At 45.2% G+C, this 12,704-nt stretch overlaps 1 protein-coding gene across 2 annotated transcripts; it reads right to left on the reverse strand.

The window, feature by feature from the left end:
* Window positions 1-86: 86 nt before the first annotated feature.
* LOC131261527 (phospholipase D2) lies at window positions 87-12,485 on the reverse strand. Of its 2 annotated transcripts, none has more exons than XM_058263587.1 (8): window positions 12,353-12,485; window positions 5,000-5,454; window positions 4,484-4,928; window positions 3,628-4,407; window positions 1,941-2,853; window positions 1,286-1,856; window positions 963-1,203; window positions 87-888 (listed from the first exon to the last, which is right to left on the reverse strand). In XM_058263587.1, exons 2-8 carry the CDS (start codon window positions 5,452-5,454, stop codon window positions 448-450), a joined length of 3,846 nt encoding a protein of 1,281 aa, XP_058119570.1. In that variant the 5' UTR covers window positions 12,353-12,485; the 3' UTR covers window positions 87-447. The 2 variants fall into 2 exon arrangements, with proteins under 2 accessions (XP_058119570.1, XP_058119569.1); XM_058263586.1 differs by having other exon boundaries at window positions 5,000-5,459; window positions 12,353-12,458.
* Between the last annotated feature and the right edge of the window lie 219 nt (window positions 12,486-12,704).

Below are 12,704 nucleotides of genomic sequence, written 5' to 3' on the forward strand. Positions count from 1 at the left end.
TGAATGTGCCCAGTTGAAATACGCATCCGAAAATACTGTAAAAGTGATCATATGTATATGCTCAATAACATAAACGTACCGTAATATGTAAATATAATTTGCTTTATTTTTTGTAAAGTCAAGCGGAAGACCTACGCCATGTAGAACACGACGAAATACACCATCTTGTAAATCTATTTTCTAACACATCGTTTCTCGAGAAGCTAACGTTACCCAGGTAGCCCGGGTCTAATTAAGCAACATTTTGATCGACTTGTTTTACAAATTGTGACTGATAAATACAGGCTAAATTGTACACTTTGTTCATAATAAATTATTAATTGTTGTGTTACAAAACATGGTATTCAAATAACAGTTGTGTAAAACAGGTATTTAAAACAGTCGAATAGTTAAAATAAACACAAATACAAACAAAAACAACAAACATAGGATTTTTACAATTGCACATTAGGTCCACATGTACGTAGGCATGATGCCCTCTTTGCTCGTGCCGGGCGGGGTAAGTACTTCATCGCAGAGGAACTTCAGTGGCAGGTCTACCACATTGCCCTCGATGCGTGAAATGGCCTGCTGAATGCCCTCGGGATTAGACTGCAGCAAATGTTTATCCTCCAGGAATTTCTTCATCATCGCAAACGATTGCACATTGTCGGAGGGGATGCACCGAAACACTTGGTCGTAGATGAGCGTATTGCGCCGGGACGTTTGCCTCCAGACACCGTTCCAGAAGGAGTGGATCACCGGATCCGTAATGTCAATCGAGGCTCGCTTCGGGTCTGGTTCCAGCAGCCCGAGATGCTCGCGGAAAAGAAACTTTCGCAGTTTGCCAGCAAATATGCCACACGGATACGATTCGCCATTCATACGGCCTTCTTCAAACGATTCGTCCTACGAAATGGAAAGTGAAATGCACTTTAATGTTCAAGCAACTAATCTGTACCTTGCCATGTGCCTGCACTTACCGTGATCATCACACAAACTTCCGAGTCCCGTTTGCCCAGCAATGAGCGATCGTTGATGTTGGCCGAACCGCAAATCACGACCTTATCATCGGCAATAAGCAGCTTTGAGTGAACGTAGATCAGTTCCGTCACAGGCATCCCGTTCAGGGTGGAGTTAGTCCGCAGACTATGGAATGATATGTACTCGAACGGGTTCGCAATGCCGGCTGCCCGCAACCTCGATAAAAGCGATGTTTTCCCTCTGAAATGGAAATAAAAACCAAACCATTGATGGGAACAATTAGGACATTCTACTGCGAGTGGTAAATGGTTGGTAGTACTACCTCGAAATGGATGCATAATTCCAGTGGGTGATGGCTCGCAGCGAGATTCCAGTGGCACCGCCTACATCGCCCTCGAAGCCGGGCAACAGCGGCATGACGACGTACACCCGGAACACTTTTTTCTCTCGATACGCACGGACAATACGCTTGAACAGGTACTCCGATATTTGATTTTTCACCACACTGTTTCCCAGCTCGAGACTGATGAAGAACTGGTTCTCGATGTACACATAATGCTGAGCCTTCGAAATCGTCTGCACGTACGCCTCGTGTATGCTCTGCTCGACGTAGTCCGGCTCTATAAAGCCGCAGTTCCAGCTTGAGGCACTGCGAAGCACCTGACAGGTGACATGGTGCAGCGGAACGTTCAGGAACTTACTGTCTATGCGGATGTCATTGTAGCTCTTTGGCAGCAGGTACGGATAGTTGGCGTTTTCTCGGCACTTTTCCAGCTTGACTGCGTTCCACCGTTCGATAAAGTGACGTGCAGCGTCCCGGGCCGCCTGGCCAAGGACGACGGTGGCCACATCGTGCCAGGGCATACGGACCGTCGTTGTGCGGTCCACTAAATCTGCAACAGACAAAAACAGATTGTTTCAATTAAAGTAAAAAAGCCTAAACTGCGCCGAAACGATTTACCGATCGAAAAACATACCCACATACGGCATGTCCAGGTTGGTGAAGTCTTTGATGATGAAATTAATGTAATCCTTTCCAATCCACAGCTTTGCCTGCCCATCCAGCTCGAATACGACGGCATTTTTGAATGGCTGAGGGCTGAGAATGCCATCGTTGCTGGCGCCGAGCGTGTGGTGCTTCTCCCCGCCATAGGCCTGCTGTTTACGCCGTTCCTCCTCGGAAAGGTATCCCGGACTGCTCAGGGTACTCTTCGGTCCCGTACCACCTCCGGCATTGGCCGTGAGTGCATCGCTTCCGTACGGTGGATCCTGTGCGTCCGAAAGTGTCATACGATTTTTCAAATCTCGTCCCATATCCTTGATCTTGCCCATAATGTTACGGCGCTCCATCTCGGGTGTGTTTTGTTTGATGTTTTCCGGTAGACTTTCTCGCTCCTCTTGCGGCTGCTGGTCCAACGCAGCACCAGCGCCGAGCGCCTGGGCCGCCGCTATCAGCAGCTTGTCCGGTGGATCACCAGCACCGGCCGGTCCATCCGGATCCCGTTGCGTGAACTTTTGCTTCAACCGTTTCATACCGCTCAAGGCGCTACCATCGGCTGCCGACTCGTCGTACCGGTGTGTCGCCGCCTGCCGATCCATTGCGGTTGCTATGGCAATGTTTTTGCTCGACTTGAGTAGATTCGCCACCGAACCGTTCTCGTCCAGCTCTACCACGGTCGATGGCTTCCGGGTAGTGGTGTTGTTCGCCGAACTGCTTGTCGACGACGAGATGCTGCCCAGATCGGTCAGCCGATGCTGGTAGTCGTCCCATCGGCCGTAGCACAGGTCAATGCCGCCAACGAATGCGTACGTCTGGTCGACAATCACCAACTTTTCGTGGTGCGCCCAGAACAGAATGCCCGCCTTGGCGTGATCCGGATGGCGTAGAACCTGTTCCGCAATACAGAATAAAAAATCATGATTGTTAGTTTAAGGCAGGATATGTTAGCAAGGCAAGTCCTTGCTTATTCCTAGGAGAATCGAACAAAGAGTCATTTTTACACACGTGATGGATTTGTCACACATTTCATTTTGAACAATTTTGAATCACTATGAACAATACACTTATTTGTACACATTCTTAATTTATAACGCACACAATGAGTTTAATGATGCACTGTGATGAAATGTTTATTTTAAATAACGAACACTAGAAAATTTAGCTCTTTTAGCTGTATTTCGGCCTATGGAATCAGGCAACAGAGATAAAGCAATACTGATGCTTAAGTAATCAACGTCTTATGCTGTTAAGCAGAACTTTGTAAAGCTCATTTTCATTCAACTTTAGCTTATCATTCACGCTACCGGCAACGCGTGGTAGTCACCGTTTAGTGTGACGAAACGGCAAGTAACTGTGTTTGATTATAAAAACCTGCTCGACCACCATCAACTGATGTTCTTCTGCAGTACGGCATAATCCCATGATGCAACCGAACGTGTGTGCGTCCATTAAAAATAAAGCAATAAAACCCCGGAGTGTAAAACGGCATAACGATCCGCAACGACCACCATCCGTCACTGCGCACGAGTGTAGGTTTGCGATTGGCAAACAAAACCGCGCCGGCAACCGCTAATCACCGCTCCCCATGATCCTCAGGGCGTCCCTTCTGGGAGCGCACCGTTGAGTCACCTAGACCTTTCCAGGGTCATCCAGCCCTCAGTTACCTTGATATTCTCGTGCTGTTCCACCAGCCGCTGCTTGCTGTAGTAGCTGTTGATGCCGAGCGCAAAGTCGAGCTCCTTGAAAAGAAGCACGAAAATTTTGATACCCTGCTCCGCCTTCCGCTTCAGGATCTTGTCCAACCGCCAGTAGTCGCCATCGATCGCCGGCCGCTTCATGTAGATCTCCGGGCTAAGCATCCAGTCGGTGATGAAAATTTCCTCGGTCGCACCCTCCAGTGCGTCGGCCACCGCGCTCATGTACCCCGCGCCGTCCACAAACCAACCGGCCTGGACGCCGGGCCGTGACGGTGCGAACGATTGGTGCGGGTTCGGTAGGGTGAAGTCACGGGCGCTCTCGTTCGCTACCCGCTTCAGGTGCGTCATCCACTCCTTGGCCGTTCGGCGGGTCGGATACTTTATCACCAGGTAGCGCGAGTTGGTCGCAATCTGTAGCCCGTTCCGCATGCCGGTGCTGTACATGCCGGACGAGACGTCAAAACCCTGATCGAACAGCACCACACACCGCAGCACGCCATCCTTCGGCCGGTAGTACCCGAAGCAGGTCTCCTTCACAAAGAACCACCGATTGCGCCACTTGCTCCACAGGACGTCGGTGCAAAAGTAGCTGCACCGGATGCAGCAGCCTCCGGCTAAACACCCGCAAAAGTTACACCCGGACTGGCCGGAGCGTGTCGAGCCGGTACGCTTCTTGATTAAGCCCTCCTTGCCCTTTTCGCCAAGCGCGGCAATGAACGAAATGTGGGATACCTCAAGGAAGTTGATCTGAAATTTAAAAAAAAACATACCTTTCCTAAAACCTCATCCTCCTCCAAAAAGGGTACTAATGATTGATCTTTACCGTGCCATGGAAGTTGCGATAGAGCGATATGTTGAGCAGGTTGTACAGATACTCCTCGAGCTGTTTGATCCGTTGCGGAATGGCGTCGAACGGGACGAGCGAGTCCGGCTTTAGAGGAAACCGGGGCAGGGCGCTCTTCTTCATCTTTTTCAAAGGCTTACCAAGCTTCTGTTGCATGGCGGGCTGGGCCGATTGTAAAAAAAAGGTATTCCAGTAATGACAGTAACAGTCATAGAAAAATCCTAGTGTACTTACCGATGCCGTCGTTTGATGCACGGTGTGCATGTTTCGGAAGCTGTCCCGTCGCTCTTTGTGGCTTTTCGTCGGAAATGGAATGTGCAATGATGTACGGTACGTTGTTAGCTGCTGGTGTAGGTTGCGGAAATGGTTGTAGCGCTTCTGAATCGTCCACGAGAAGGGACCATGCGTCAACTTAACCGTATACCTGTTCAGCAATCAATTAAGTATTCCTTCAGTTTGATCCGTCGTCAACCTCGCCAAACAATGGCTACTTACAGGTTAGGATTGAGCACGTGCGACGTCAGACTGCGCTCGTAGTCGATAATCTCGACGTTTATCTCCAGCCCCGGAATGAATATGTGCCGACGCATCGAGTCGAACTTGACCGGTGTGTTGTAGACGTAGCTGTACGGGATCTCGGACGCTGGCGACACACTGTCCGCGTCACCCTCGCGTATCACCAGGACCGGATTGTTCCCACCGATCGAAAGGTACGTTACTGAGTCGGGTGCGTCCAGATTTTCGTCGTACTCCTCCGGTTCGCTCCGGATCGAGTAGCAAGCCAGGCTAGCGTCCGGGTGTCCCACACCGCCACCTCCCTCTTCTCCTCCTTCCCCGCAAGCCACATTGGGGCCACGGGGGTGCTCTGGACGGAGGGTTGAATTGGAAGCTGCGGCCGTATCATCGTAGTGCAGAGCTGGATTGGAAGTACCGATTTCGTTCATCGACATCTGATCTATGCAACGGAGGTAAAAGGGTTTGCGTCAGGAAACACTTTTGACGTTGAGGTGTGATTAAGGCAAAGTTCAAGGAAATATATTCAATAAGCCCAAGGTCACTAAATCACTAAATTGCAAGCCTTAAGTAAAATCCAATACCAAAGAGCAGAGACCGAACATCATTCTGTTAGATTTTGTTTTAATAATTGAAACGGAACCCACTCTTTGAGAACTAAACTTCACATCCAATATGTATTGATAGATCAACAGTACTTCAAGCCATGAAAACACAAAAAGGAACACCAGAACGCTCAAGAAGTTATCAAAGAGAAACGATCTGTTACTATTTTTCCTGTGTTGAACCATTTTAAGGGTTCCAATCACTTTCTTACGTCACACAAGCACTTAGCACTTCACGTTGGTTTTGTTTTTTCTGATTTCAACAGTCGTTGCGCCACTTGTCGCCAAAGGAATTTGGTAGTCACTATCGCACTCAGTTTACATTCGTATCTACTATCATGTGCTACACTAATTGCTACCTGAAAAACTGTTTACTTCTTTTCTAAGGCCACATTGTACTTCGATAGTTTGAATAGATAGCGAATGAAACAAATTCATTTAAAATTTGTCACGAATGAGAATGCCAACGGTGGTTTAAAATATCCTTAGAAGAGACATTTCGATGCACTTTCTTACCAACAATCAGATGCACAACCTGTTCAGCCTCTTCTTCCGACATGGTGCACCGTTTTCTAGTATCGCAACGAATCTACTATCCACCGGTTAACACATCGCCATGAGGGTCTTTCGCTGGAGTGAACGATTTGTGCTTCTTTCGTAGCCTTTTCTCCTGCCAACCTCTTGAGCTCTCTTCGACAAGTGGATTGTGTTGCGACACCGGGGCTTGAGAGCCATTTAATATCTTATCGTACCGGGTACCTGTTCCTCGTGTTTCGCAACCGCACAAACAATCGCACCAGTCAAAGGGGAAAACATATGATTCAAAGCCACCGGTTGTGGGCTTTTATAGACACCTCGACCAAGCAAGGGAGACGATGATAAGAGAACAACCTAACCCAACAGGAAACCGCGCAAATATGATGCCGGAAGGTATAAAACTCATTACATCCGGTACCGAAATCGGCCCAAAGCATACCGAGGAGAGTTCCAAAGTAGAAGGATAAGGAGGGGATGGAAATTAGCAAAATTCGTCTTCGACACAGGCCCTTTTGTTTTGCTCTCTCCCTTTGCCCTCAACGTCCTTATCAGCCCCGATTCTCCCTTGTAGGTGGGAATTTTCCGATTAGAGTACACCTATCACGCTCCCTATCAGTCTATTGGTGCACGATAAGGTGCAACTCGATACGATAGCACCATCATCACAGACGGCACCTGTCCTTCTCGATTAGATATTGTATTGAGAAACCCAACCTAGTCCTGAAAAGGCTGATCTAGGCTTGAAGTTTGGATTTCCAGGCTTCGGTTCGAAATTGGTGCCCGAGTCCGAAGGTTCGATCAATATCGATCGATCAACCGATTGCAGAGACACACTGCAATCGGTGTTGACCGATGAGGCAGTTCCTGGTTGAGACAGTATCCGGTTACGCCTACACCTACCGATGTCACGCAGCAGGAGCGATATGCTGCGATGTATCGTCTTCCGTTTCAGGTGAGCCTCCATCGTAAAAGAATTGTTTTCGCCGTCCGTGTCCACGTGTGCTAAAGTGCTACAGGAGGAGCTCCGGTAGACGAACTGACGATAAATTCGCGTGTAACCGAAACGCACCGGCAACGACACTCTGGCGGTCGCTAGCACATCTAGCAACCACTGGATTCTTGAACGAAGTTGCGCACGCGCCTAGACTCGATGCCGGCGAAAATCGGCGCGGAAAACACGTACGATCGTACCGGCAGACAAAATAATACTGAAAACAAACTAAAAGCCCCATTCGCACAAACGCCCGAGAACCAACTGATAAGACGACGACGCAACGCCATATGTACGGCAACAAGTGGTACCATTCGGCGTGCGTGTGTTTCTCTTCGTTCGCTTTTTGTCGTTATCATTTTATTTCCCGCGTGCCCTCGCGAGAAAAAGACGCTACTTCGCTGCCCTTGCCCTCCTGCTTTCCCTGCTCCGTAGGATCAACGCTTATCATAATGACATCCATTTTCTCTTCATGCCATACTGCGCCAACCATTGCACGGTCCGTCATACTTGAACGTACGGTACATGTTAGATTCTTACGTTGCCTTCAATTTTATTGGGTTTTGTTTTGCCCCCAATGGGTACTCCAAACAGAAACCCCAACGCGTTCCTGACCGTGAAACAGGGGTAAGCCCATCAGTTTTGTGCTTCTCAAAATTATTTCCGATTGCGATGGCCTGTTAGAATGTGGCTCAAGGACAAAGCTGTTGGATGAGTCATACACACGCGGATTTTTTTTTAAACCCGATCCACAATCAATACGAGCTCCAATTCAACTGCAACTAGTTCACCTTCATTTGTCTTTATTAGCGCAGCAAATGCTACCCTACTTGAAAATGTATTCTAAAGGCATTTTAATCTCCATACATTGACTACATTTTGCTAACCGGGTTTAGAAACACCCCCGTCTCGCAGAGGGCCAACTAAACCATATGTTCCTTCCAGGCGAATTTTAACACTTTGTTGACTTGGTTTAACATTGTCGACGGCAAGACGAATATGTTCGTCATGACTCACATGCCGCGACGGATCGTGGTGACTGTGGCATGTTTTTCCCAGAAAGCACCTATCAACAAAGTGTTAATATCATACCATCAGCCATTTAACCTACCCCTTAGCTAGTAACTTAGCTAAGTCCGATTTATTTAAAAACAAATTGAAATGATTTCCCTTCATCGCATCATTAATAAAATACCTCACTAACCGGATGTTCTCAAAACCTGACCCATCAACGGCAAATTTAAAATGCAACCTTATAAATTTGATAAAGATGTTTGCATTCTAGTCGGTACAATGCTAACCCATGTGTTGTCACACAGTTTCGTCGCCTTGTTTATCAAACCGTGTTAACACTTAAATGTACTGAATGATCTCTAAGCAGACGAACAAACACCTAATAATGCAGGATCTCTAACTATAATGAAGAAAGATGAACCATCATGGTTGAATGCCGAATTGGATTAAATTCAAACGACTTCGAACCACGGTCAACCAGGACGTTCGCGAATACTGTGAATTGTGTGTTAGCATGCTGCCGTAGCTAAATCGTGAATGAAGTCATTCATCGGATGACATAAGACACCGATGGACGACAACTGCTACATCTGATAAATTCAGCGATAACGGAAACAGCAACGACTGCGTTCCAGACATTCGGAACCCGAGGATCGTTAAGTAATGATAGTTTAAAAGGCAAATAAAATGGCGTGTGGTGTGATTCATTAAATTTTTTCATTGCGGGAAAAGCATATTTTATGTTCATTTAAGACAAATTCATAGATTATCTATCATAATTTTGTTTAATAATTCGTCTATATTGAATCATATTTCTATATGATTACACAGACCATCGGAAACGAGATGTATGTATTGTACAGAATTTAAATTCTTAGAACTGAGAGAAAAGTATACAAATATGCAATGTTCATGTTCAACATTATTATGACAAAGAGGTAGCTAAACAGATGTTTTTATACAAAAATTATCAACTAGTTTTGGTATCTAGTTTTTCGTTAATTTATTATTTGTGTTAATATTGCATAAACTTGTATTTAAAAGCGATCTGACATGGTTTTCGATGGCAGACATTTCCAGTTACGGGTGTTCTTTTGTCCAACACTATATTGGCACACACAAATTCAACCCCGAAGTGTTTACTGATAATGCACACTTGGAATTATCTTGCAATTGCTTCCACCTGTGGACCGTATCTTTTCCATAGATTCAATAAGGTAACATCGCTAGATTTAAAACAACCTAAGCAAAGCTCCTTTAGTTTGATTTAATTTGAACAATTCACATCACATTCTCTGATTCAATTCTAACAGTGAGATAAGCCATAAATAGAGACATTTTTTATTCAAGTTCCATTGTGTGGACAATATCGAAAAAGGTTAACAATGGTTCGGATAATTCTGATGAAACAAAAATCTTTTCATGAAAATAACAGTATGCTTGAAAAATAAATCAATTTGTAGGAATGCATAGCTTTTATGAAGAACAATAATCAATTTAGAATTAGCCCTTAGAGTAAGTTTCTGTTGAGTTATTTTTAACAAGGTTAACCCAATTTTTCCTTACAGATAACACCCCTTTTTTTGGCTCCCATAAATAGGTGCAACCCGGTATCCCCGGTTCTACACAGAACTCGACTCTTTTATGAAAATAGTTTACAAAAGTGAATTTGGTAAAGAAAATGAAACATACGCATGCTTAGTAGCGTATATTAAAAGAGGTGCGAAATATGAAATGTGTTGTACATAAAAGTGTTTGGCTTCCAAATTGCAGCATTTACACTTTTCCTACTTACAGTTGAAATTCTTCACGCGTTCAGGCTCCAGTGCGATCGGTTTGCCTAGTACGGTGAAGGAACTAGGATCCAAGAACGAAACCGGCCGATATCGATATGTACCACTTAGCAACACTCTAGTGTACTGGAATTTACTGATGACACGTTGATGGAACAATACTGGGAGGAATAGAAGGGCTACCTAGGTCAGTTTTTAATCTGAAGCTCCGGAAGAGTGCAACGCATCAGTTTTGCCGGTGAAAACAAGATTGTTGAACTTGAAATCTCCTAAACCGGACTGTGGACGATCTAATTTGGTGAAAACGATCAATTAGAGACACTTTTAATATTTAACAGTTGACTTACGATCGTCCTTCCTTTTCGATCTATCTACTTTTTGTGAGCCTTCCGAAATTAAAATCCTTAATTAGAGGAAAAATAAGATTGCATTTATCATTCTCAGGCAATTACCTGCACATCCTTAACATTTGCCAGTGGAATGTACCATACCTAGCAGAGTTGTGGTTGTCGAGACCATAACAATATTTCCAGTGTGTATGGAAAATCGCAAAAGCGTCCAAATCCTTACGATGTCATCAATGTCACTTTGCGACTATCGATAGTTTTGCATCGATTGTGAACTTGACAACGTTACACCTCATGAGAAACAATATGACCGCTATGCTCTTTTAGGAAGGTCAAAGTCTCTATAATTAAACAAAAACAAAATGCCATGGTCCTGAACCTGGACAACAGATTTCTTTAAGAGGGTTACAAACAAAATTGTAAAATATATTTTTCTAAACTACCAACAAAAAAATAAAGTGATTCATTGATGAATGCTCCTTTTTTCATAGATACATCTTGTGCTGAGTCGATCTTCATTTTTTTTGCTTGAGGCGCGAATATCGAATAGAGACGCATCTGTCGAAGCTTACAAATTCATGTGCAAGATAATTTGATAGCAACCATGGATGTCGATGGGACGAGTTCCATAGTAACTATTCTCAATATGGCGAAAAACACCATCGATTGTTTGTATGCAGAAAAGTTCACAAGAGAGAAGTTCGGCGTAGTGTTTTGAACATCAGAATAAAATAGGATAAATAATAAACGGCACACGTAGAGAATGCACAACGTGCTAGCTCGTTAAACATTCAAGGAGAGTGCATGAAAAACTGGCAAGGCTGAACGCGAGAGAAAACGCTTGTAAACAGGTCGTCATTTGTTTTAAGCGTGTGACCTTAACCGAATGATTTAAAAATAAACATCAAGCATTATAATCGAAATCACAACTTTTGTAGCAATATATTCGAAACTGTTACACTTGAAAACACATTATATAACATGCCGGATTCGCACAAACGGTTTGATTTGATTCGCAAAGTTTCAAACCCTCGATGCCGTTACGAACACGTGTGCGGTAATAATTATGGCATCACGGGTGAGGCGCACTCTTAACATCACACAGCTCGCGAGGAGGCCACTGCCACTATGGACAATTTGAATCATTTCTGTTATGTTTCCTTCACCGACCCCCCCGTTAGTGGCCGACCAGCTAAAGAGGCGATGGCTGCGAGCACGGGGCAGGAAACAACGGGGCTGTGGAATTGAAAACAACCACGAGATACACCACCCGTCCGCGACCGCGAATAACGGTTGCGGCCAGAAGAGAGGGTGGTTGTCGAGACCCTTCACGACAACGGTTTCCGAGTTTGAGCTGACGTAAGACAACGAAAAAAAATCGAGCAAACTATTTATGCGACTATAAGATACCCTCGACTCAAGCCTTTGGAGGTCTCCCGTATACCCTCGGGTCGCCGCAGAACAATATTCATTAATTGAGAAGAAAATTAAAAGGTTGCATCGACGAACTGAAACACAAGTGCGCACACGGACAGACACAATCACTTGTCTTGCAGATTTACAGAACCGGTTGTTTGGTTGATTGCGAGGTACGCAAATAGGCAAGATAATACAGAAAATAAAGGAGAACATGTCAAGCTCATGATAAGGCAATCATGGGCTATTTGCGAAGGAACTGGAACCATTTTTCACACCTCAGAGGTCACACCGAATGGTAAAAATATTAACATTTGTTGCACTAAACACTGGGATATTTTCGTAACACACCAAATTTTTCGACATTCAGCACAAGTCCCTGGTACAATTAAGCTTTTTCTTGAAGTATATTCATTCTCGGGAGAGATGAAATTTAGCTCTACACTCCAGCGGTTCCGAAACGTCAAAAACAGCAACTCTGGAGATTACGTCGAGACGATCCTTTCTTCACGGCAGCACATTGCACGATCATCTTTCTTCCCTCTGCCCATACGTCACACATCTGGCCCGATCGTTGCTTGATCACCAGTGAATCACTATCAATGCCGTTATTCCTTTGAACAGAAACCAACCTGTTTTTGCCGAAATTTATACTGCAAACAAACTCCTCAGGCCCGACACATCACTACGGGCAACGAGATGAAATCCAAACAATGGTGTCCTCCAGCTGTTTTGTGCCTTTAACTGCTCAGAACTGAACAACTGAATTGGAAGTTGGAAACAAGCAGCAACCCCGCGAACCGAACCGCGACGTCGGGCACGCGAATGTGGATTGAAAAACACAACTTGCTCTCCGGCGATCGACGGAGCAGTCACGCTCTTTTGTTATGGAACGCAAGTTTGTTTTCGCTTGCTCTTTCTCACCAGAAAGCCACGATCCCGGAGTGTAAGAGAGATGCAGCAGCAGTATGAGTTTACATTGAG

The sequence above is a fragment of the Anopheles coustani genome, chromosome 3 (assembly GCF_943734705.1).
Source record: "Anopheles coustani chromosome 3, idAnoCousDA_361_x.2, whole genome shotgun sequence".
NCBI lineage: Eukaryota > Metazoa > Arthropoda > Insecta > Diptera > Culicidae > Anopheles > Anopheles coustani.